At 47.1% G+C, this 24,557-nt stretch overlaps 1 protein-coding gene across 2 annotated transcripts in view; it reads left to right on the top strand.

Moving 5' to 3' along the window:
- Nucleotides 1–3,851: 3,851 nt before the first annotated feature.
- Nucleotides 3,852–24,557, top strand: part of SH3RF3 (SH3 domain containing ring finger 3) — a gene marked incomplete at its 3' end in the record, with an annotated part of 251,528 nt that continues 230,822 nt past the window's right edge. For both annotated transcript variants that reach the window (XM_082488628.1, XM_082488627.1), the window contains exon 1: nt 3,852–4,372. In XM_082488628.1, the coding sequence (XP_082344754.1) occupies nt 3,959–4,372 (414 nt within the window). In that variant the 5' untranslated portion in view covers nt 3,852–3,958. The remainder of the gene's footprint in view (nt 4,373–24,557) is intronic.

Here is a 24,557-nt window from a genome sequence, read left to right on the forward strand (position 1 = left end):
AAGAGCTACTTGTTATTTAGTAGGCAAACGTTCCCTAGCTGTGCAAACTGAATAGTTATTGTGCTGTAGGACCTTTACAAGCAAAGCAAGCGTACAAGCAAGGAGTCAGAATAATTTCTATATAATCAAATCCCTTTTGGTAGAAGAGCGCAAAAGAGTTAGCCATTTTCAAGAGCAGCATGCAAATATACAAAGGCAAAGCTGAAGGTGTAACGTCCGTGTGCTGTCCCCAGAAAATGCCTTCGAAATCAGCATAGATACAGCCACAGACAGCAAAAACTGTCAGTCTCCTGTTCTGAACTGAATAACAAGAAAGATCATGCAGGGAAAAGAAGCAGCAAAGCAGAACAGGCTTTTTAAAAAATTTTTAATCGAGACACTAAGCAATACCTAGCACGTGATTGTAATTTAAGGACAACTACAAATGAAGTTTTGGACTGCTCTCCTGCAACAGTATTTTGCCTTTTTGAGTCTCGTTCTGTCTCCAGGTACTCTTCAAAGTTATTGCATCAAGAAGGATTTGTTTCATCCACCATGGGAGGGAAGTTGCTTCCACAGCCTGAAACAGGCGTTGCTTATCGGCTGTCTCCTCAAACACACTTACCGAGGGACGTGCGGGAAAATGTGCGGCTCCATCCCTGTGTGTAAAACAGCACCTCTGCTTAAGAACCGTGTTAAGCACATTACTTAATTGGTTCACAAATAATCACTTTACACTTATAATTTGAAGCTAGATGTTTTGGCAGCTGAGACAGAGAAACTAATAGAATCCACATTTCTTCAAAGTAAGCTAAAACCTGTTACGTCTTCTGTATCTCTTTCCATTCCTTTCTATGTGTTCTATCTCAGGCTTCTGAGCGTTTCGTCTTTTTCCTATTTCCATACTTAATAATCTGAGTATTTAATTTCTTAATATTTAATGTACTATTTCCCATGGTGTCTTTGGCAAGAAGAGAAAGTATGTGTGATGATTTTTTTTTCCTCTCATTTCCTTCAGGCCTGGCCTAACTCTCCTTTAGGCCCAGGCCCGGGGAAGCACACAAAGACACACTAAACTTTTAAGTGTGAAAATACTTCTTTTGACATCAAAGGGTCTTCAAACAGTCAGGAAGTGTTTTTTCTAGTTGGAGCCCAACTCGCAAGTCTCTCCCTCCTTTTCATAGAAGTGTGTTTTTACTTGTCTCTAGTGCCTTGTGTAACTTCTGTATAAATCTTCCCCTTCTAATCTTTTCCTCCCTTCCCTTTTCCTCACCTCCTTTTCCTCTCATTTTCCCTTTTTCCTATCCTTCTCAGGTTCCCCATTTCCTCCGTCCTGCCCCACGTCCTGTGGGGTGGTTTTAGAGCCCCCTCACCTCCTCCCTCTCACAGGGCTCTGCTGAAGCTTTGCTTCAGTTTTAGCTTCTGCTGCTCCATGATGGCAACCAGCTCCAGAAGGTCCTTTAGAGGTGGATTACAACAGACTTTCATTTTATATGTCAGTGATTTCTTCTATCGTATAATAAATGGTTTGCACATCTGCACCTTTTTAAGTTTGTCCCAATGTCAAGAGACCCTCTCATCATCTTTGGGTGCTGCTGCTCCAGTGTTTTTCCTGATTTGGGGATGGGATATATAACTGGAAAGCTCTGGGAGACCTGGTGGCAGGTTGGTCTGGCTGCAAGCCCTGGAGCAACCAGAAGGAAAGATGGATGAAAATCACCCTTCCAGTCACTGCAAGTAGTCTGGATTTCCACTGGTGTGTAACAGACCACTTTTGGCTTTTATGTTTTGACAGTGATATTTAAGTTCTTACCTTTGAAGGAAGGAATCTGAGGTGCTGAAACAATTATGCATTTCATGACAGATTTTCCAGTATTTCCCTCTCCTTGCTGTGGCAATGCTTTTTATCCTTAAAGGTTCTCCATTACTCTTTTTTCTTAAATTAACGGTTTTACTCCAGAGAAAGACCAAGTCCTTGATACTGTATTTCACACTTCTCCAGGCATCAGTGTTATTTATAGTTTAAAACTGTTGAGTTTGGAATTTCTTTCAGCAAGGACATAGGGTAGATTACTGGACATTACTCAGCAACAAATAATGATCCAAGCTCTGCATCAGGAGCTTTTCTTTAGCGCTACACTTACTCCTTCTATTCTAGTGTAACGCAAGAGCGGCAAGAGATTCATGGCTTTCTGCACACTGAAATTCAGTAAATTTTACTATCCAGTGTCTAGATTACCCTTATCACAACAGGGTCATCTTGCTGTATACATCAGAAGTTAACTGTAGAGTCATAAAGCTGACAAAAGGATTTTGTGCAGCCCTCCTGACACAACTCTCACAAAAAGCCAATTTTAAAAGTGTCAATTGCGAGAGGAATAGGAGGGCTTCTGCAAGCGCTTGAATTGCAATTCTGAAATCCAGAAGTCCTCTGTTATACCACAGGCACAGGCACAGAAGAAAGCTTGGGTTGGGGATTGGACCACAAATGAAAATTCTCTCTGGCAAAATTACAATGTATTCCAATAGTAGCTTCTGGCTTAAGTAGGCCCTTTAATCGTACTAATAGTCAAACGTTAGCCAAAAAGGCATTTTTCAAAAGAAACGTTTATCTGAAGAACGGAGCTTCTCCTGCAGCTTCTCTAAGGGGAAGTTCTGTTCATATTTCACATGTGCAAGTGCCTGCAGCTTATTTTTTCGTGTCTCCTGTGGTTAGTATACAACCTGCATCCCTAACTCCATAATGCCGGGGTCTTACCCCTTCCAGCTGTGCCAGTTCACACAGGACCCTGCGCGCAGCTGCATTCGGGATGCGGGTAGCGTGTGGAGAACGGACCGCACCGGGGCGGGCAACGGGCTGGACCTCGGGACCCCCGTCGGGGAGAAGGGGCGCGACGCTCGCTCTTATTTTCACCTTTCAATAACGATTAAAGTACGATTATTTGTGGACGCGCTGTAGCACCCGGGGGGGGGGGAGGTGGGGGGGAGGTGGGGGTGGTGGTGACACACCGCAGCCCCGCGCTGCGCTCCGCCGCGCCCGCCAGGGGGCGCCCCGCCGCCAGGGATGGCGGGGCCGGACGGGACGCGGACCCCGGCCCCGCTCCCGGCGCCGCCGCTGCTCCCCCGAGGGGCAGGTTGTGCCCACCGGCCCCATCCCGGCCCACCGCCATCGTCACCCCCGCTCCCCTCGGGGCGCCCGGCCCGGGCTGCAAGGGCGACCCCCCTCCCCCCCTCCGCCTGGGTGTCCTCGGCTTCCCTGAGGGGGGTCTCCTCCGCCTGACCCCGGCGGCCGCAGGGCCCGTCCGGCCGCCTCCGCCGGGAGGAGGAGGAGAAGGAGGAGGAGGAGGGAGCGGCGGCGGAGGAAGGCGGGCGGCGAGCCCTGCTGGGTCGGGTTACAGGGAGCCACGGAGCGGCGGCGGCGGGGCGGGCGGGGACCGCCCGCGGGGCGGCCGCCGTGCCGCGGGCGCCCCCCCGGGGCTCCCCGTCGCTCCCCGCCCCGCGCGGAGGCGCGGCGGGCGGCTCGCCGGGCCGCGCCGGGCCCCGCCGCAGCTGCCGAGCCAAACCGCGCCGCGCCGCGCCGCACCGCACCGCGCCGGGCGGCGGGGAGGGGGGGAGGCACGGGCGGGCGCAGGTGCCCTCCTCCCGCAGCGCTCCGCTCCGCTCCGCTCCGCTCCGTTCCGCGCCGCTGGCATCGCCGCCGCGCCGCACGGCGGTGGGCAGCGCCGCCCAGGCAGCCCCCGAGGTCGCCGCGGCCCGCCGCCGGGGGCACCCCCGCCGCCCCGATGGCCATTGCCGCCCCGCCGCCGGCCCCCCCCCGCCGCCGCCGGGCGCGGCGGCCCTAGGGGCGTCGGGGCCCTGCGCTGCCCCGCGGAGGGGAGGCGGAGGCGGCGGCGGCGGGGCGGGGGCGGAGGCGGAGGCGAGGGGGCGGCGGAGCGGCGGCGGAGCAGCGGCGGAGCGGGAGCCGGCGGCGGCGGCGGCGATGGACGAGTCGTCGCTGCTGGACCTGCTGGAGTGCTCCGTGTGCCTGGAGCGGCTGGACACCACGGCCAAGGTGCTGCCGTGCCAGCACACCTTCTGCCGCCGCTGCCTGGAGAGCATCGTCAGCTCCCGCCACGAACTGCGCTGCCCCGAGTGCCGCATCCTGGTGGGCTGCGGCGTGGACGAGCTGCCCGCCAACATCCTCCTCGTCCGCCTCCTGGACGGCATCCGACAGCGGCCCCGCGCCGCCGGGGGCGCCAGCGGCAGCCCCAGCGCCGCGGCCCCCGCGTACCCCCAGCCCTCCGCCGCCGCCGCTGCCGCCGCCGCCCCCAGCGCCGTCGCCGCCGCCGCCGCTTCGGCCGCCGCCAGCCTGCGGGAGCTGGCGGCCGCCAGCCGCAGCGCCCTGCTGGGAAAGGTGGGTGCCGGGCCGGGGGCGGGGGGCGGGCGGGCGGGCCGGGGGAGCGCGGCCGGGCGGTCCCGGTTTGCCGGCGGGACGTCCCGCGGGGCGGCGGCGGTGGCTGTCCCGCGGCCGTGGGCCTCTCCCTACGCCTGCGGTTGGGGGTGTCCCGTCCGTCGTCGTCTGCCTCCTCCCTCCCCCCCCCCCCCTCCTCCCCCGATGTAAAGACGGGGGCGTGGGGAGGCTCGGCCGGGGATGTCCTCGAAATACTCCGGGCGGCCGTCCGGCAGCTGCCTCCCCGACGGGCCCCCGGGGCAGCCCCCGGTGTAGCCGAGCCAGAGGCGGCTCCCGGAGTTGGGAAACACAAAGTGGCTGGAAAGCGGTTTTATTCGGCGTGTCGGCCTCTGCCCGGTGTCGGTCAGGTGCAGGCAGGGGCTGGCTCCCGCTCCCCTGCCGCCTGCGGGGGTGAGCGGCCAGAAATAACGCGGCCGGTGCGGTACTCGGTGCTTTCGTCGCACCCCCCGAGTTTCCCCCCTCCGCTCCCGGGGCGCTGCCTGTGCCGTTACAGCCGCGCAGAGTCCTTCTGACAGCCAGAATCGGTTGGAAGCTGAAGTTTCCCCTCCCAAGGGAGCGTAATTTCATTTTTATGTATAAAGTGTATGATTTATTGAAGGAGAGTACTGCAACATATGCATTTATTTATTTTAAAACTGCAACCGAGTGCCCGATCTTGCTCCCTTTAGAATCAATGGCGAGGGTTTCATTGACTGAGAAGGGGCAAGATCGATTCCTCCCGGTGTTCTGTGTTATTATATGATTTGATATGATAAAATTTACTATAGGACCTCTTTAGGGGACTTTGGAATGGAGATGCTCTGAAGGCTGTGAACTTCATCTTATTTCTAATGTCATATATATAGTGGATGTATTTCATTGTCTTTGATCTTTTCGTGAAATCTGCTTGAGCTGTAGTTTAGTGTACAGGCTTTTGATTTGGAAAGGTCAATTCAGAGATTCCTTGTGAAGTTGTATCGCTATAGTAAATGTTTCAATTAATTCATTTCCTTTTTTTTTTTTTTTCTGAGAAAAATGAATAGACCTGTACTGGCGTTTTGAAGTTTTGCCTGCAGGAAATGATCGCAAATGCCATACATTGTTCCATAAAATTCAATTTTGGAGTCTGAAGTGAAATATGCGTGGCAATATTTCTGGAAGGGTAGATCCTTTATTACTGAGCTGTAGACCACAGTGATCTTCAGGTACGTAATAAAGATTTGTCAAACTTGAAGAACAGAAAAAGGCAATGGGACTCTGCCCTCTGCTTTTTTTCTTACTTGTTTTTCAACTAAACTTAGGGTTGCGGCTTTGTCATGGCAGATGACTTCTGTCATCTTGAGTTTCAGCGTTACAAAAAATGAAGTTTGCATTCATTAGGTAGTTTAAAATACGGTATCCTCACGGTCTGGTTTGATGTCCAGGTAGTAGTCTCTTACAGGAGGTAGGGTCTGCATGGAAGGCTTGTTGCACCTGCAGGGTTCGTGTTGCGGAGGCAGGCTCTTGCACCCTGACTGAGCTTTTGTGACCATCCAGCGAGAAGACAATCTCCGGTTTTCATATATTTAAATCCTAGTCCAGCTAAGATGTTACAGGGGGATGTGCCTGTAAGGAAATGCTTGATAGGGAAAGTTGGTTGAGAGTAATTTTGTATCTCAATGCAAATTTTTAGAGAAGCTGAATTTTCATTATTTTGCCATGAATTGGCAGATTGTTAAAAATTACTTCCCTAGCCATTATTGCAGATATCACGTAGTAGATAAAACCACATCGCATTCTGTCGTTTTCTGACTTTGGTTGAATAGGACTTCAGTGAGCATCTTCAGTTCTGTTGTCTGTTTCTGTCTGGGTTGTTATCCATCTGAATTTGATAGAAAGCAAAGTTACACATGACCCGAGAATCACATTTTGGCTTTTATGGTTAACAACTGCATTTCTTTTTCCCCTTGCTGGGGCTAATGGGTGATTCTGGGGCAGTGGGTCTGCTGGGGCAGGGTGGGTCTGTGAAACTGTTTGCTTGGCCTTTTGACTGACCGCACAATTTTATCCTGGAAATCAATGCAGTGTGCTTGATCCTTACAAGGTTCATTACAGTGAAAGAAAGTCTGAACTAATCTGCTTTTAAAAAAAGCAGCAGGGGAGAGTAATCCTCCTTGGAGCTGCTGATACAGCTGATTGCTGAGCTATCCTGGAGACACGTACAGCACCTCTCTCTGTACTAAACAATAGATGGTACAAACCAGCCTAGAATTAGGCTTTTTGAGGCTGATACTGAAGAGCAGAATTGCATCCCTTTCAGTCTTATGTTGGTCTTTGACAGCTTAGCTCCCTTGGAGAAAGCTGAAGTGGTTCTTTATGATATATACATTTTTTTAAATGCTGTAGATTCGCTGCCTGGGGCTTAAATGCAAATTACACTATTTTACTAATTAATACCTTTCATTTTAGGTAATGCGGTATATAAAATGGGACATACCATTATGGGCTTTTTCGGTTAGGAAGGAAAATGCTAATTGGGAAATGTAATGGCAGAGAGCCAAGGTCACTTCTATCAGACTTCAGTCTTGCCCAGATCCCTGGACCGATATGTTAGAGTCACACCGGGGATCTGTTTCTCTGAGAGTTTCAATTAACCTTAGAAGTCAGAGCAGGGCCAGCTTCCGTGTTGCTATTACACCTGTGTTTTGCTTCTACACCCTATACTCCGGGGGAGTCTTCTTTGCATAGACTGTATTTTCTGAAATCAACGAATGTTGTTTAGCACTTTGGCAAAACTCTGGGGGTTTTGTATTTCTTTATCCGGTCGTTGGTCCTTCTTTTCCCGTAGTTTCTCGCAGGCTCGGTCTATCCAGAGTGCTGAAACCCCGCGTGAGCGGGGCTGGGCTGGGGATGAACTGGCACTGGGGGTCCTCCTAAAAGTCATCCAAGACCGTTCTTCAGAAACGCTTCCAAAATACTGTAGGTGTTTTAAGATAGGTGGTGTACATCTTCAGCATGAGAGATCTGGAAGCGGTGTTTACCTACAAATACATGCTTGAAAAATATTTGGGATTCTATGGATATAGAGTGGTATGTGAGCTTTGGGAAGCCAGTTAGTCTCCCAATGCCTCTATTTCAGCCTGTAAAAAACCCCGATAGTCTGTTTCTAAATTGTATAGAGTATTTTGGGATGTTCATATTAAAGATGCTATGTAAATGCAGAGTACGGTATCAGACATTATAAAAGGGTCCGGCTGCTGAAGGAGCGCACTGGAAGAGTTAGGAAAGGAAATCCGGCATCTGTTAGAGTGGACCCCCAGGGGATAAAGCAGGAGGCTAAGAGTGGTTTATAATGGTAGGCGCATTACACACAAGGTTATAATTTATTGGCTCCTCTGTTTCCATTACCACTGTCGAACCGCTCGGGGAATTCAGGTTCTGTCAAAGTAAATGGCTCCCTTAGATCGTTGAGGCATTATGGTAAATCTGCCTTCTTTACTGAGTGGGGGGTGGTTTGTTTTTTGTTTATTTGTTGTTTTTTTTTTTTTTTTAATAATTATTGCAGTTTATCACTTAGAATTTTTTCAGGATTTCTCGAGATCAAATAGCCAGCTAAACGCATGCAAGTCTTTAGCAATTTCCTCCCGAACCAGGCATCTCCCACCCCAGGTGCGGGGTTTATTGCTTGCTTGCTTGCAACACAAACTGCGAACAACATTTGCATGAAAAAGAAACAACCTATAAAAACAAAACGTGTCTCTCGGTTTTCCCAAAAGAGAGAAGAACGTGGCTGAAGTGACGGATAGACGTGTGGTGCGTTACCGGAGGGAGGTATAGGTAACGGTCGAGAGTAAGATGGGTGCGTAAGGGAAATGATGCGTCAGCGCGCTTGAGGGAGGCGATGGGTGGGCTGCGCTCCCCTGTGTCGCACAGGGTGCTTCTCTCACGCGTCCGTCAGCTTCGCAGAGCTGTTTCAGGTGGAAGGCTGCCATTAGCTCGCCCAAGGGAAAGGTTGCTGCCCTTGGCATCACAGGAGTTCTGCAAGCAGAGGGAGCAGCGCTAATTTGCTATCTAGGCTTTTGGGTTGCTCCGTTTGTAGAAATTCTCCAAAAAGAGACATTGAGTTATTATTTTTCATGAGAGCGCTGCCTCGTCCCGCACTGGTTACAGTGAACTGAAGGTGGTGTAGACCTTGCAGTGATTTTCCGCTGCTGTGTTTCCTTCTGGATCCATTGTCTGTCAGGTGAAGATCCCGCCCTGGGTTACGCAAAGAGGAAGCGGATGGAGTCTGGCGTTCATATCCGTTTATATCCCTTACAAGCCACAGTGGGTTGTGTAGGGGACACACTTTGTCTTGGGCAGAGGAGACTTAAACGTGGCTTTTTCATGATCAGATTTGCACAGATGGGAGTGCCATTCTTGTCAGCAGCGCACAATATGCGTAGGCCCAGGGACTTACCTCCCTTTTGTTCTTTCTCTCTGATTTATTTCTGATTTATTTGCTTCTGATACTGTAGTTTGTCTGGCCAGTGCCTGAACTTTGTTGTAAAGCCATCCAAATAGGACTGGTATTCCGTGTGTCAAAAGTCTCTGATCTTGAGGATTTTTTTTTTTTTTAGCTGGCAGATGGCTAAAAAATGTGTTTCAACACAGGAGATTAACAAACATACTAAAGGGTGTTCTGAAAAGTGCTGCCAAGAGTATTTAAAATCCCAGCAATTTAAGCTGTCCTCACAGAAGTGAGTGAGCATAGGGGAGGGGATCGCTGAGGGGCTGAGTCAGAAAAATTCATCAATTGCTGAGCTCTTACGCTTTTCAGAAAACCCACTGTTGGCAGGTGTCATCTTCGTGACCATTATGTTTTCCCGAGATGGAGTATTTTTACCTGTCTTTGGATGATGCTGTTAACTTTTACTTTTGCAAGCTAGAAAAATGTGTGATGGGCCCGATGTGAACAAAGGGTGCCAGTGTTGACAGTGGACTTTTCCTTCTGGATGGGGATGGCCAGCAGTGGGTCAGTGACACCTAGAAGAGCCGTGGGGCCACCAGCCCCAGACCCTCTGTATTAGTTTGTGCAGAGGACTTTGGGCCACCAGCCCCAGACCCTCTGTATTAGTTTGTGTCAGTGTGGCATGCCTCTGCGGGACTCCTCTTGCTGTCACATGTGAATGCTAAGTTTAATCCCTGCACGTCATACCTCTGAATGATTCATGATGAGCGCCGGTAACGCTTAGCGTATGACAGCATTCGGCGTTTGGTAGCTGGTTACTCAGAGATGGATAGACTTGCTCCACTTGGCCCTAAGATCCTCTGCATGTTTTAATTCTGGCAATTTTTGCCCACCTCCCCTAAATCTCTGCTGTTTGCTGTTTGGGGAGACGGCACTGCTGTGGTTTTAAGGCAGAGAAGGAAGAGAGAGCATGGTTCTGTGCAGAACGCGGCTGCCGACCTCCATGAGCTTCGCCTTTCCCAGCTGAACACCTGCCCCAGTAACACTCACCCACCCTCATGTCCTTCGCCATCTTCAGGGGGAAGCTGCCCTACAGACGCAGAGTTATTACTGGAGAGGCTGGGATTTGGGGAGATGAAACGGCGCCGATCGTATACACTGGAAGCTACAACAGTTGTTTTCCGCTGTGGGAATGGGGTTTGGCAGAGTTGCTGCATGTTGTTTGCGGGGAGCATCAGTGCTGGGATGCAGCGATGAGCGCTGTGTACGGACCGTAACGGTACACTCTATTCCTTGTTTCTAATCTTATCAGCTCGTGTTCGGGCAGAGTCCCGGTGCTGGCCGGGTGCCCGGCAGGTCGGCGCGGCTGCGGGCAGTGGCTGTCGGTGCCGTGAGCCTGCGCTTGCGGGTCTGGGGGAGGCTACTCCGGCTCTTTCTCAACAAAGCTGTGTCCATGCGGTCAGTAGGCTGCCACATCAGATGCTACAGCAATATTTTATTTACGCTGTGGAGGATGTCACGCACTGGGAACATCTTTTCTTAATAGTCTAGAGTTATTTTTATTTGCTGTCTCATAATTTTAGGTTAGTAATCCCATTACGGTTTCAACTTTAAAAGTCTGTCTGGGTACTTCTTGGGTTTTGCATTGTTGTATTTAGAATGTCCCCTGTAATTCACTATCCTGTTCAGCATTTCATGCTGTCTCTGTTAAGAAGCACTACTTAAATTTCAGATAAAAAACCCCACAATTCTCACTCTTGCACTACTGTTACCCACCTGTAATATCCGTAAGGTATGCCACTTTCTTTTGAAGTTGTAGATCACTCATTCTTAGAAGCCTTTCCTTAAGCTTCAGAAGGTGAGTTATAATTAATATTTCACCCTGATTAATGTCATAAACCATTGCAGCATTGTAATTGCTGACCTCTGCTGCACTGGATGGATTCAGTTTTCAGGGACTTGGTGACTTCTGCGGACCAAAACTGTTCTAGATGCACGTGGTTATAGCTTTCCAGCGCTCACTCATCACATATCAAGCTGAATTTTTGCAAGCGTTTTCAATGCGGTCTTGTTAAAATCTGAAATTTTTACAACAGGTTTTCCCAATCTGGGGCAAGCTGTCGTGGGAAGAACCCAAGATAAGTTCCAATAGGACACGAGAGCCTGGACAAAGATAGACGACGGGATTTGAGAAAGCTGCGTGACCTTGGCCTTGCCCCAGCTCCCACAGCAGCTGTGCTCCTGCAGCTGGGGAGGCAGTCGTGGGGGAACGCAGCGCCAGCTGAAAGCTACCTACTGATCCCTCCCTAGTCTTGCGCCGAACCGAACTGCTCCTGATTACGCAAGCCTCGTAGCATGGAGCAGACTGGTACTTTGGCTGGAAAGTTACTGGCCTGACCATTATGAAAAAGAGAAAGTTAAAAAAAAAAAAACAAAACAAACCCAAACAAACACCGAAAAACAAACCCCACCCAAAAAAAGGAGAGTGAAAAAAAATTAGAAAAAATTCTTCCTAGTGCATCGTGCAGAAGGGCCTGGGAGCAAGTTCTCCCCATTTACCAGCCCCAGCGCCTCTTTCTTCTGCCAGTTTGTATTCCTCTGACAGCCCGAGCCATGCCTTTTCCTGAGGGTTTGGGGCAGCCAGGGGGGTTGCCGATGTGCTCATTTTACTCGCTTGGCTCCGTTACTGTCTTCCTCAGCAGTAATGTTAAACTCGTTACCTCCTCTTTGCGGGAAGTTTTGCTTATGTTTCTAGAGCATTGCTGAAAAACCCTTAGAATTGTTTGAATAGCTTTAAAAAAAAAAAAAACAAAACCACAGCGTGTGCCCAATAATTTAATCTAATTGTCTTTGCCTGTAATTTGATCGTTTTTATTCGGTTAAAAAGAACAAACATTAATTTAACGATACATGCACATGAGATGCCGCTCAGTTCAGGGGAAGGGCAGAAGGAGGGAATATTACTTTTGGTATTAAAAAGACATTTTGCTTTCAAAAGGAGAGAGAAAAATGTAAAACATCTGGAATTGAGAGCACTTTCTGCCCAGTCTCTTTAAGCATAACTTCCATCGGCTCCACAGAACTTGTGTGCTGGTCGCTATTAACCGGGGTCACCTGTGAGCTTGGGCGATGGGCAGCCTAATTGCTGCCCAAAGGAGCGGATGGGGCTGCTCCCCTCTGCTGGGGTCACTGGGAAGAGCTGGTGGCTGACGCCAAGCTGCCTCCTCCACATCTGTAAGCCACCTATCGAGGGGTTAAATATCGAAAGCCACGGTCCGGCTTTGTCTCATAACTGGTTTCTGGCACTTTCAGGTTGGCTCCTGCTGAAGTTTGGCTTCTTGTCCCGCCAGAGTGGTGGGGATTTTTGGTGCGACCAGTCTGTTTGCGTGTGGTTGACCCCGAGGACAGGGTTTTCGGAGGGGCTGTAGAGCTGTTTCTGCAGCAGGTCTCCATCTTGTCCCATTTTGGAAACTGGAAGGCTTCGCAGCCTGGCTTGCAGCGCTGGGTGCCAGGGAAGGGAAGGCTGTGGGATTCGCTAATTAAAAAAAGAGAGAGATGGGACTGTTTTCCTTCGCCATGGTGATCGCATAACATAACTTGACTCGGGGATGCTGAGGAATTTTTGTCTGCTCTCAAAGGCGACGGGACGAAGGTGCAAAGCCATTCCCTGCCCCCCCCCCTGCGGCATCCGGCCGCGTTTCGTTTTGAAGATACCTTAAGGATTTGTGGTAGTGAGGAGTTTGTCCCTCGTGTTGGCTGTTAGCTGGAATATGATTTATCAGACAAGTGAAACTCATGCTGTATATGGTTAAGGAGTGCCTTTCTGCGCACAAAAATGGTGTTTATGGGAAGAGGTTCCTTCTGAGTCGATGCTTAGAGTGTCTTTCCGCTGTTACAGCAACAGGCACGAGAGTGATTATTCAGGCGAGTTAGCATTCTTTTTTTTTTTTTTTTTTCCCGAGATTTTTAAAGATCTGATCCAAACCAATATGAATTGGCCGTTGCTAATTTTAGAATGGTCTGCTTGCATGAGATAACAAATCCCAGTTTTAGTTTAAAGAGAAAATATTTTAACAGAAGGCTGGCAAGATCGTTATCAAAATGCTAATGATCATTTCTCCTACAGTCTCAGTTATTTTCAGAGGGAGGACTAGAATAGACACATCATCTGAATAATATTGATTTTCATATGTCTTACTGTCTCATTAAGCTGTTAAAGTCTTTCCCCTTCTGGACAAAGGTTCATTAATTGCTGCAGTTGATGTATCATTAAAGTGGGTTTAGGTGCTAGATGGGTAGAGGGAAAGAGAGATTTGAAATGTTGATTGTGCTGTTTGAACGAACTGTGGGTAAAGATATTACGGTCCTAACCAAAAAGAAAAGGATAGTGCTGTGTTTGGTGTGCTGCCTCCTGATTGCCTTCCGAGTGACAGCCAAGAAGTCAGCCAAGTACAGCACTATCATATTTACTTCACTAAATCATCATTTCAGTAAATATTATTGAACATGTTTATTTGCAGATTAATTTTAGGCTAATTCCAATCAAAACTCCTATGTGAGTTACTATAAAAAGACATGGCTTTATGAATTTACTTTTTGATTTCTAATTTCATTTTGAAACAGCTTTTAACAGGCTGCCTTTTTATTGGCTGCCTTCTTACCTGTTTTGAAATGCTTTTATTGCAGCTTGTATCAGGTTTGCTATATTGTCATCCCTATAAGCAAATCAATACGTTTTCATTTCCAGTAGTGGTAACAATTTATGAATTTTATTTTTTTTTTAACGCAGTAAAGTAGAAGGAAATAGAAGGAAGATTGTGTTTTGATTGATTACATTTTGATTGACTTCAGTTCACATTTATTTATCTGTAAAGATGACACACACGAATATATGTATGTGTGTGTATATGTAATATATCTCTCTCTCTCTCCCTGAACGTATAGTTTTTTGACAGCAAAGCCTCTTCCGTGCATTCTTCTTGAGTCCATATCCCATTCAGTAAACCGTGCAGTACTGTCACCGTGTGCTGGGCACGGGCGTATGTTGTGTCACGCTGCAGTGGCTGCTCCTGCTGCGCCTCTGGACGTGTGCCCGCTGCGACCCTCCGTGACGGAGCATGCCTGCTCGAGGGATGATAGGTGTGCACGTAGGCAGCCTCCTCTTGCACCCCAAAAATACAGATACCTGCTTGTCATGTGAGGGAGGAGGGATGTCCAGCGAGGGGAGCAGGAGTCGGCTGGAGGGGAGGCGGGGGAATGGGTACCAGCCTGCTGCGGGGTGCCTGTCCCGTGAGGATGCCGAGGGCTTGTCGTGACGGGCTTTCCCGGTCTTCGCTGCTGAGCCTCCTTGTGATTTTGTGCTAAAATGTCACGAGATAAGAGACAGAAATAGCACAGGCTTTCCTGACAGAAGCGTGAGCTGCAGCCTGTCGAGTGGGCAGGATTCATCAGCGCTGGGGCTGCTGCTCCTCGAGGCAGGCGTGGACGGCTTCGTGTTCAGTCCAGAGCATCTTGCGTTTCAGCCAAGAGTTTTCGTGTGAAGAGCCTCGTTCTTTCGCATACTTCCCTTCTAAAGCAAATCATAAAAAAGCCCTCGGAGAATACAGTCATACGTACACGTCATAAAATACAGTAAAATAATAGTTGACAACCATGAGATGAATTTTTTTTTGCTTATTCTCTTCTGCTCTGTAGGTAATCACGGTGTTAGATCATAGTGGAAAACATCTGATTATTTATATTTCACGGTCACGTAGCAATGTAAAATCTGAACCAATCATACCTTTTTAATAATGAAAAATCAGTACATTATTTTCTAAAAGGAAAGGCTAGTACTTTTGATCTATGTCGCAGAAAGGAAACTTTATTTTTTTCCTAGCTTGAGTTTTATTTGTTCTTTTGATAAACACAGCGCTTCCTTTTATATGCGGGCAGTCTCGCTTTTATCTGAGTATATATTTCCATGGCAGGGCTATCACTGTAGTCGTCACTGTTAAAAAGAATTTAGCACACATTAAAGAAGGGGCTGAGTAGGGTTCAGCATCTGTAATAATAATGTTCAGCCAGGGAGAGGTCATTTTGTGCTCATTAACAAACAAAAACTCAACAGCCAAGGATGAATGGCCATCTCCCACTCGTCCCAGGCCTCGAAAACAAGGAAGTAAGTAGCTAAGGGGAAGGTCGGTGTCTTCCTCCCTTTGTCTTGCCAGCAGCACGCTGCAAGAGATGCAGAGGTGTGCAGAACCACAGGGCTTTTGCTCTCCAGTTTCTCTGCTACTAATGTTTGTTTCGTATGGATTTTATACCACCAAAATCTCTGTTGCTAAGAATCGGTTTTGCGTAGTCTATTATTATTTTAAAAAAAAAAAATATAAAATATAGCATTGAATTTTCTGCCTTCTGCAGCGTGTAGAGCTGAGAAGAACCCTGTCTGCCCCCAAAGGAGAGCGGGAAATGGGTTTGGTGCATCGAGTCACCGCGGTCCTCTGGGGGATGTGGGGGAGTTTGGGATGCTCTTGAATGCATCTCCTCTCCCAGATGTTTCGCCCACCTTTAAAAAGTCACTAAAAATAGGAACTCCAGAAGCAAACTGCTCTGTTAGTAGCCATAACAGAAGATCCAGGAAAGGATCTGTGTCATCATCCCTTTCCTGCAACGCTCTGCTGCCGGTCGAAGACACCCAGCAGGCAGGAGTGGGCAGGGGCAGCCTGTCCGAGGGGTGGGCTATGGCTCTCCCGTCCCCCTTCCCTCTCTGCATGCATCCTCACTCTCCAGCGGGCCAGGGCACCTGCCAGTGTCAGGAGCAGAGGCACAGGCACAGGTGGTTGTTGAATTGGTAACCTCCCAAATTAACGCATCTGAATCCTTTCAAGACCATACTGCAGAGTCTGGCTTTCGGGCTGGGCATCGTCACTCTTCTCTGTGTGGTGGGACCAAGAAGATGAGCTCCTTCCACGTGGACGATGAAATGCTTCACAAGTCACTGGTGATGCTTGTGGTTGAGGACCCCAGGAGAGGGGTGTGCTTGGTAATAGCTAATGATGGGATGACTGTACCAGGTTTAGTCATACTGAAAAGCAGCACGGGGCTGTGCAGAAGATGAGAGAGGATCATTTTGGATGTTTGGTTTCCTGTGGGAGTAGGGCTTGTGTGATAGCTTAATCTTAAAAATATGAGGGGAGTGTTTATGGAGAATTTGCCCTGACAGCATTGTAGGTTGGAGTTCATGCATGCAGTCAATAATAAGACTAATAAAATTTGGAGAGCATGTTGAACTCTCTTTTTTGAGCCTTTGTACCCTCCCTCTCTGAGCTCGGGAACCACAGCCACAGCAGGGGCACGGCCGACTGTTGCTGATGAGCATCTTCCTTTTTGCTACAGCTGAAGTGGAGTCAGTGGGCTTGTGCCGTGGCATGTTTGTCATCAGATTAAAACTGCCTAGACTCACCTTGCTTTGACCACTCTTCACGTAAGCCACCACCTGCTTAGAAAACAGTGGCAGATGTCTCCTGCCCATGAGCATGGAAGGAGGATTCAGGTGATAATACTTACGCAGTGCTGGGCAGTTTCTGCACAAGGACACTGCTCTGTCAGAGGGGCCCTTCTGTGTTTAATTTGGTCACTGGAGAATTAATTCCTCTGATTATTAAAATTGGGATGAAAGTGTTTTTTTTTTTAAGTATCAGTCCATTGTCTTGGATGTAGGAGAAGTGTATTTCGTTTAATGCTCTCCATAGCTATCAGAGGGAAACTTTTTGTTGATACAGGGTTGGGGTTAAAAGAGCCTGAGCTCACATTTAGAATGGGAGAGCATGGGAAACCAGATGGAGTTGAGGTGCCTCAGCTGCTCTGATGCTTTCAATGAACATGTGCTTCCTTGGCGAGTCAACTCGTGACTTAAAGGTTTAGGATAGTGATGCCGACTCCCCACATCAGCGATTCCTTTCCAATGCCAGTGAAATAAATAGAAGCCAAACATAAAGCAAAGACTATGGTCACCCTGAAGTTGTCTCAGTAGCCCATAAACCCAGAGCAATTGGCAGCAAGCAGATAAAGACCAGAGTGAATCTCAGGCAAGACAGTAAAGGCTACTTGGGTTTTTCTGTTGTTTTGTTTTGTTTTGTTTTGTTTTGTTTTTTTCCCTCTGAAAAGCTTCCTTGGTTGATGAAGTGCATTAAAAGATGGCTCTACAGCAATATTTCACTTTTTGAAGTTTTGTGGCTGCAGAGCCAAGAAAGTATGGGGAGAGCCCGACCTTCGTAGTGTTCAGTATCCTAGCTGTTTAGTAGCTTAGTCTGAATGAACTTCAAATAAACACCGTTTTGTTTTTCGTAGCTTTTTTTTTCAGTAATTAATGAAGGAAAGTGAGTAATCTGCTACTTGGCAGTGCTGCTAGGCACGTGGTAAGAGAGCAAAAGTCTCTCTGTAGTAGAAAGGATGAATTGATTTCTTTTTTTTTTACTTCCGTCTCCCCTTCCCCTTCAGTCCCTGTAGCTCTAAGGGACTGCAGATTTGGAAGCTAAGAGTGAAAGAGCTGTGATACCCAAGCTGTTCCTAGGGGCATGTGAGAGTCTCGGAGGCCTTTTTAGGACTGTGACTCAGTTTTGGTGGGAGGTGTGAGAAATCACCACTGTAGTAAGTAGCAATATCGTAGCACCTCAGCAGAGACGTTTTTGAGAGTGTTGCTGGAAGGAAATATTCTCCTTCCTACGAAGAAAAACTTGAGGAATGTTGTTCGAATAGCTTTGCTTCATTGACCTGGTGCAAATATTATTCAGGATGATGGTTTGCACTGATGGAGTTGCTGTATTACTTCACTTTAGGTCTGTCAGATGTTACTATTTTCTGCTCTGCATGCCATGAATAGATCTGTCTTTTCCCTCTTATTTCATGAATTTACTTTCTTTGCACACACAAGCAGCCAAAGGGAACAATTTTCCCAGTAATAAAGGTCTTGCATGGAGAAGGTGTCTCCACTGCCATGTTCCCCGTGTGTTTGGGCTGTGGAGGGGTTTTGCTGATTCTCCCTTGGGGCGTGGGGGGACACATTGTGTTTTCAGTCGGGCTTGATGGGAGGTGACAGCTCAGGAAGCCCCCACAGACCACCCTGTCCGCTCTGCACCCCTGTGAGGTCCCATGCCACCAGTGCTTCTTGCTACTCACAGCCACCTGGGCAGCAGCCGGTCAGTCGGGTCTATTGCCATCACCCCTACAGCCCCGCAGCGTTGTCCTCCTGCCCCATTGCCATCACCCCTTGGCCCCAGGAGGCCCTCTGCATGGGGTGGCAGACACCTGGTGGCGCAGAGCTGTTTGGTTGCTCAGATGCTTCCTACCCATTTTACACGAGTGGCATTGGAGCGGAGGTGGACCAAAGTAACAGTCGATGTCCAATAACAAGAGGTGTTCCTCAGGGGTCTGTACTGACAGGTACTGTTCAGTACCTTTATTAATGACATAGATAGGGTTATTGAGCGCACCCTCGGCAAGTTTGCAGATGACACCAGGCTGAGTGGTGCCGTTGATACACTTGAGGGAAGGGATGTCATCCAAAGGGACCTTGTCAGGCTTGAGGAGTGGGCCCATGCAAACCTCATAAAGTTCAACAAGGCCAAGTGCAGGGTCCTGTGCCTGGGTTGGGGCCGTCCCCAGTATCAGTAGAGGCTGGGGGATGGAGGAATTGAGAGCAGCCCTGAGGAGAGGGACTTAGGGGTGTTGGTTGACAAAAAATTGGACGTGAGCTGGCAATGTGTGCTTGCAGCCTAGAAAGCCAATTGTATCCCGAGCTACGTGAAAAGAAGTGTGGCTAGCAGGTGGCAAGAGGTGATTCTGCCCCTCCTCTCTGCTCTGGTGAGACCCCACCTGAAGTACTGCGTCCAGCTCTGGGGTCCACAGTACAAGAAAGACATGGACCTGTTAGAGCAGGTGCAAGAGAGGGCCACAAAAATGGTCAGAGGGCTGGAAGACTGCTCCTATGGAGAAAGGCTGAGGGAGATGTTTAGCCTGGAGAAGAGGAGCCTCTAGGGAGACCTTATTGTGGCTTTTCAGTACTTACAGGGGCCTTGTAAGAATGATGGAGAGAGACTTTTTACCAGGGCCTGTAATGATAGGAGAAGGGGTAATGGTTTTAACTTGAAAAAGGGTAGATTTATGTGTAAGGAAGAAATTGTTTACGATGAAGGTGGTGAGACACCAGAACAGGTTTCCTAGAGAAGTTGTGGAAGCCCCATCATTGGAAGTGTTCAAAGCCAGGTTGGATGAGGCTTTGTGCAACCTGGTCTGGTGAAAGAAGTCCCTGCCCATGGCAGGGGGGTTGGACTAGATGATCTTTGAAGGTCCCTTCCAACCCAGACCCTTCTGTGTTTCTGTGACTCTATGACCAGAGAATGGGCACAGAAAACAGGGTGTGGCAGACATAGATACAGTCAGTGAAAAGTAAATACTGTAAAATGCATGTTTATGTGTTTTGGGAGGTTACAGTAGTTCAGATATCTACTCTTGATTCCTCAAACGTCTTGATGCAGTGAAGATGCTATGAGGAAAATTGCGTTGTTGTGCTGAAGGGCTTCTTTGGGTATAATGCCTCCAAATTGAATATAAAATTGAATAAATATGAAGTCATTCTCTTCTCTTTATTTCATTGCAGCTTTGCTGGAGGAATTGCTTTGATTTGCGGAAAGGTTTATAGTGGAAAACTTGTTTTGACATCCGTAGCAAATACGGTCTCATCCTTAATGTATTGTTTAAATTTCCCAATAGGGATATTCTGTTTCTGAACAGTAATAGTAAATTCTTGACCTTATGTTACGGTTTCCAGTTCTTTAATAAATAATAAAGAGGTACCTTTAGTTAACGTTTCTTAATTCCACGGAATGCTTTATAGAAAATAGTAAATATCAGTGCTTCCTTTGTAGATGAGAAGTTAAAGCACGTCCGAAGTGACCTGCTACCAGTACGGCAGAGCCAAGGAGCGACCGCACGCCTCCAGGCTCGAGCACTGTGCTGTTGTGGCACTTGATGTGCTCAAGCTCTTGTCATCATTCGCATGTTTGGAAGGAGCATGACAGACATTTCACACCAGATTTAGTTCTGGTTAAAGAGCTTTGATGAGTTTCACCTCCTGTACTGTGTGCTACAGCTCCATTTGGCCTATATCCAAGTTTAGTTACTTTAGTTACTGCAATTGTTTTCCTGTTCTATTTCCTAGTATTAAATTGCTGTAAAATTAACTGGAAAACTACTATTACGTACCCTGTTTCTTTCTTTTGTCTCCACAATTTGGATCTTTTTTGTTTGCATGTGTTTATTTTTCCTTTGCTTATTTTCTTTTTTATTGCATCTATGAAGCTTTTGTTCTCAATTTTCATGTCATTTGACATATGAGAGAAGCCAAATAAAATATTTCACATTTCTGTTTCAAGTTAAAAACCAGTTTTTATGCTGAACAATAATTGTATTACAAGGAAGCCTGATGTGCCCTCGGTGCCATTACAATATGTTGAATAAAAGGTAATTTAATGGAAACAGCAGAGTATTTGAAAGTTCACTACATGAAAATTGGATTCTTGCCTTTTATTATTTACATTGCACCTTATTCATATTTAAGGCCACAGGGATTATCATCCTCCTTAATGGCTTTATTTAATAAAGACTTTGCATTTCACAGTATAGGATCTAGTGCAGGATTCAATCTGTTATGAGGATTTCAATTAACTAGCTTTGGCTTCAGTTGCCCTATAAATCCTATAAAATATATCTAAATAATTAATTTGCTTTCACTGGATGTTAGTGGCTACTTTTAAATACAGCTGCTATATACGTAGCTGCTAAATGGTACAACTGTGCTCATAATTTGCTATTATTATTCTGGTTTAAAGATGACATATGTCTCTTAAGGTGACTGGCTAGACCAGGATCAGTCTCCCAAGGCAAAAGACCTCATAGAGGAACTGTAGTTATGGCCGAGGACCATTGCAGCTAGGATGCTAGTGCACCTTGAATTTTGGGAAGAGAGGTTAGGGACAGGTGGATGATACGGATCAACATATCCCCCAATTGGGCTGAAGGAGTTTGCGTCCTTTGATCGTGGTTATGTATATTGTGAATCAAGGGCTGGAAGTAGTTGATGCCAGGGGTGGAGGAGTGGTGGTAAATATAGGAGACTGAATGAAATTATGGTGCTCTTACTTTTGGGTCTTTCCTTCACCTATGCGTCCACGGTAACTTTGTGGTCAAGGTTTTCTTTTGGAGTGACATTTAAATCTTCTTGCTAAGTGCGCAAAACAAACAATAACATTAACAATTTTTGCTCACCCTTTTGCGTATTGAGAGAGACTGAGATTTCATTTTAAGTGAGCCCGATAAACAGTCAAACTTGGAAAGGTGTGCGTCAAAAATACCAGGATAGGGCCTAGCATTTTCTGAATTTCTGCTTGTAAATTCTCTCCCCTGCATGCCAAAATGTTGATACCCTGAAATAAGGAATCAGCCGTGGGCCAAGCTCTGGGATCGAAACAGATAACGAATGGGTGCTAGTTCAGTGGGAATCACACAGTGTGAACACTCAGCCAGCCCAGACACCCTCTAAAAATGCCTCCCCCACCCCAAAACAGAAGAAAAAGCGGTACCGAGCGAGCTGCAGGCAGCAGTGCAGGCAGCAGCACAGGCAGCAGTGCCCTCGGCAGTGCGGATGAACGTGCTCAGCGATTCACCTGAGAGCAGCGGGACTTGGCAGCTGCGGAAAAGCGCTGCTGGTCTGCGAGCCCCGGTCTCTTCCAGAAAGTTATTCTTGCTGGCTCGCACCCCGAGGAGAGAAGATTTGAGACCTTCTGGGACCCGCAAAGACCAGGACGCCAGTCAAATTTAAAATGCTTAAGTTGCTTTAAAAATATTTTTTGCCTATCAGTCCATGATTAACTGAGTGTATGAACTTGAAGGGAAACGTAATATTTATTAAACATAATTCACGTAGTCATTTTGGCATTTGATATGCAAAGATTATGCATTTTTCCCAGGAGTTATGTTAATAATTTCAGCATGATAACTTTAATTTTAAAAAGGGCTTTTCTTTGCTAAAGGGAGGTTTATCAGTGCATGTGTACAAGGAAAACTTTAATTAAAATTTTTGTTCTCCATTGTTTCAGGAGTTTAAAATGCACTTTGTCCCCTGTGAGACAAAAAGAATGCTTAAATTTAACAGGACTGAAAGGGTTAATGCATGAAAATGAACACATTCAAGGTTATATTACTGACAGCTCCATTGTGTTGGCAAAGGAAAAAGATGAAGCACAGCCTCGATTTACTTCTCCTGCTAAATAGTACTTTGTTCTTTATTGTTAGAAGAAATCATTCCATATCTGGAGAAGATGGAAAACATGGAAATCATGACACTGCCTCTGCTGACCTTAATATAATTTTTTTAAATCAGTTCTCCCCTGGCTTTCATGGAAAGCTTGAAAGAGAAACCACTCTGTTTGTCTGAGGATGGTCTGAGGACTTGAAATGTGATCCTCCTTTTTGGTGCCTACTGTAGCAGATAAAATATGGGGGCGTTCTCCTTATGTTTGTCCAATACGGGAAACTGATGCTCTTAGATACATCTGCCATGGGAAAATAGGACATGTTTAGCAAGTTCGCAAAATATTAACCATTTGGTACATTTCATTTATCCATGGTATAGGAGATTATTGGCAGTGTTAGAGAACTGATGAATAAACTGGGGAAAAAAAGGCAAAATAAGAGTTTGTGTCAAAGCTCCGTCTGTTTCCTGTAGGCTCCTACAGGTTTCTCTGAAAACCTGTTTCTATGAATTTGAATGGAAAAGGAGAAACCCTAAAACTATTTGTTTCTTTCCTCTAACAGATGGTGTTGTTTATAGGACAGTTTTAGTAAAAATATAACTTTGCCGTAAATCAGTACTTATCCGGAGTAAACTCCACCCATGGAGTATGCAGTCCTTCAGAGAACCCAGAAGAAGGGACATCAAGGTAGTTTCTCTCATTGAAGCCTATGATTAAGGATGCTGTAATTATTTCTTGGGAGATGTTCACTTGTGCCTGCACCGCCCTCTCCTGTTGAAAGACTCCCAGAAAAGTCAAGAGCGAATAAATCCCTATGCCGCTGGAGCTTTCTGATGTTTCCTTTGGTGGAAAACCCCATCCTCTTGATGGGGTTGTCACCTATCTGTGTGAAAGGGTTGGGAATTGCTGCCCAGAAGTTCTCTGCTGGACCAGTAGCCCTTAAATATCATGTGCATCAGCAATACAGGTCCAAAGGAGACGCATCATTGGAAACTGCTCATCTGCTAACCACCATCAGGCACAGTGGATCCTGTAACAAGAAGGAAAGCAAATGAGGAAGAATATACACATTTTTATTCAAGAGTTGTATTTTTCTTTGAAGATTGATAGCAAGTGGTCAGTCTGTTAAGAAGGAAATACTGCTCTCACTGCAACTCACTGCGTCAGAGTGAAACCTTCATTTTGTTATTTTATTTCAGTATAAAACATTGCTATTTTACCCTTAAAAAGGCGTTACTGATAGGAAATTGTCTGCTAAGACAAACAAATTCATCTGCAGCTAATATGAATGGTCTATTGCTCTTTCTGTACAAGGCACGCAAATCTCTCTCTTGGCTGCTTGTGATCAATCTGGTTTTCTACTATTTGCCAGTGGAAGGTCCCAGGCTCTTTTCGTTCTTCTGAATCATATTTTGATTGTCTCATTTCCTACTGAAGTGATTAAAGCTGAGCTGGGCATTCACAGACTATAACTTCAACACATAGCTTTGCTAAACTGAGTTGTATATTATTAAAATTTTTTAAATTATCTTCCACTATTGGCTTATTTAATGCCCTAAAGCCTTCTAAATGAGTTAAAAATAAATGATGGGGTTATCCACGTTCCAGTCACAAGTGGTGTCCCCCAGGGCTTGGTGCTGGGGCCCGTTCTCTTTAATATCTTTATCAGTGATCTGGATGAGGGGATCGAATGCACCCTCAGTAAGTTCGCAGATGACACTAAGCTAGGTGGGCGTGTTGATCTGCTTGAGGGTAGGTTGGCTCTGCAGAGGGGTCTGGACAGACTGGACCAATGGGCCAAAGCCAATGGTATGAGGTTCAACAAGGCCAAGTGCCGGGTCCTGCACTTGGGTCACAACAACCCCATGCAGCGCTATGGGCTTGGGGCAGAGTGGCTCGAAAGCTGCCCGGAAGAAAAAGACCTGGGGGTGTTGGTGGACAGCCGGCTGAATATGAGCCGGCAGTGTGCCCAGGTGGCCAAAAAGGCCAACGGCATCCTGGCCTGTATGAGGAATAGTGTGGTGAGCAGGACTAAGGAAGTGATCATCCCCCTGTACTCGGCACTGGTGAGGCCCCACCTCGAGTACTGCGTTCAATTTTGGGCCCCTCACTACAAGAAGGACACTGAGGTGCTGGAGTGTGTCCAGAGAAGGGCAACGAAGCTGGTGAGCGGTCTGGAGGACAAGTTTTATGAGGAACGACTGAGGGAACTGGGGTTGTTTAGCCTGGAGAAGAGGAGGCTGAGGGGAGACCTTATCACTCTACAACTACCTGAAAGGAGGTTGTAGAGAGGTGGGGGCTGACCTCTTCTCCCAAGTGACAAGTGATAGGACGAGAGGAAATGGGTTCAAATTGTGTCAGGGGAGGTTTAGATTGGATATTAAGAAAAATGTTTTTCACTGAAAGGGTTATTAAACATTGGAAG

Source organism: Vanellus vanellus, assembly GCF_965231255.1.
Source record: "Vanellus vanellus genome assembly, chromosome: 1".
Taxonomy (NCBI): Eukaryota; Metazoa; Chordata; class Aves; order Charadriiformes; family Charadriidae; genus Vanellus; species Vanellus vanellus.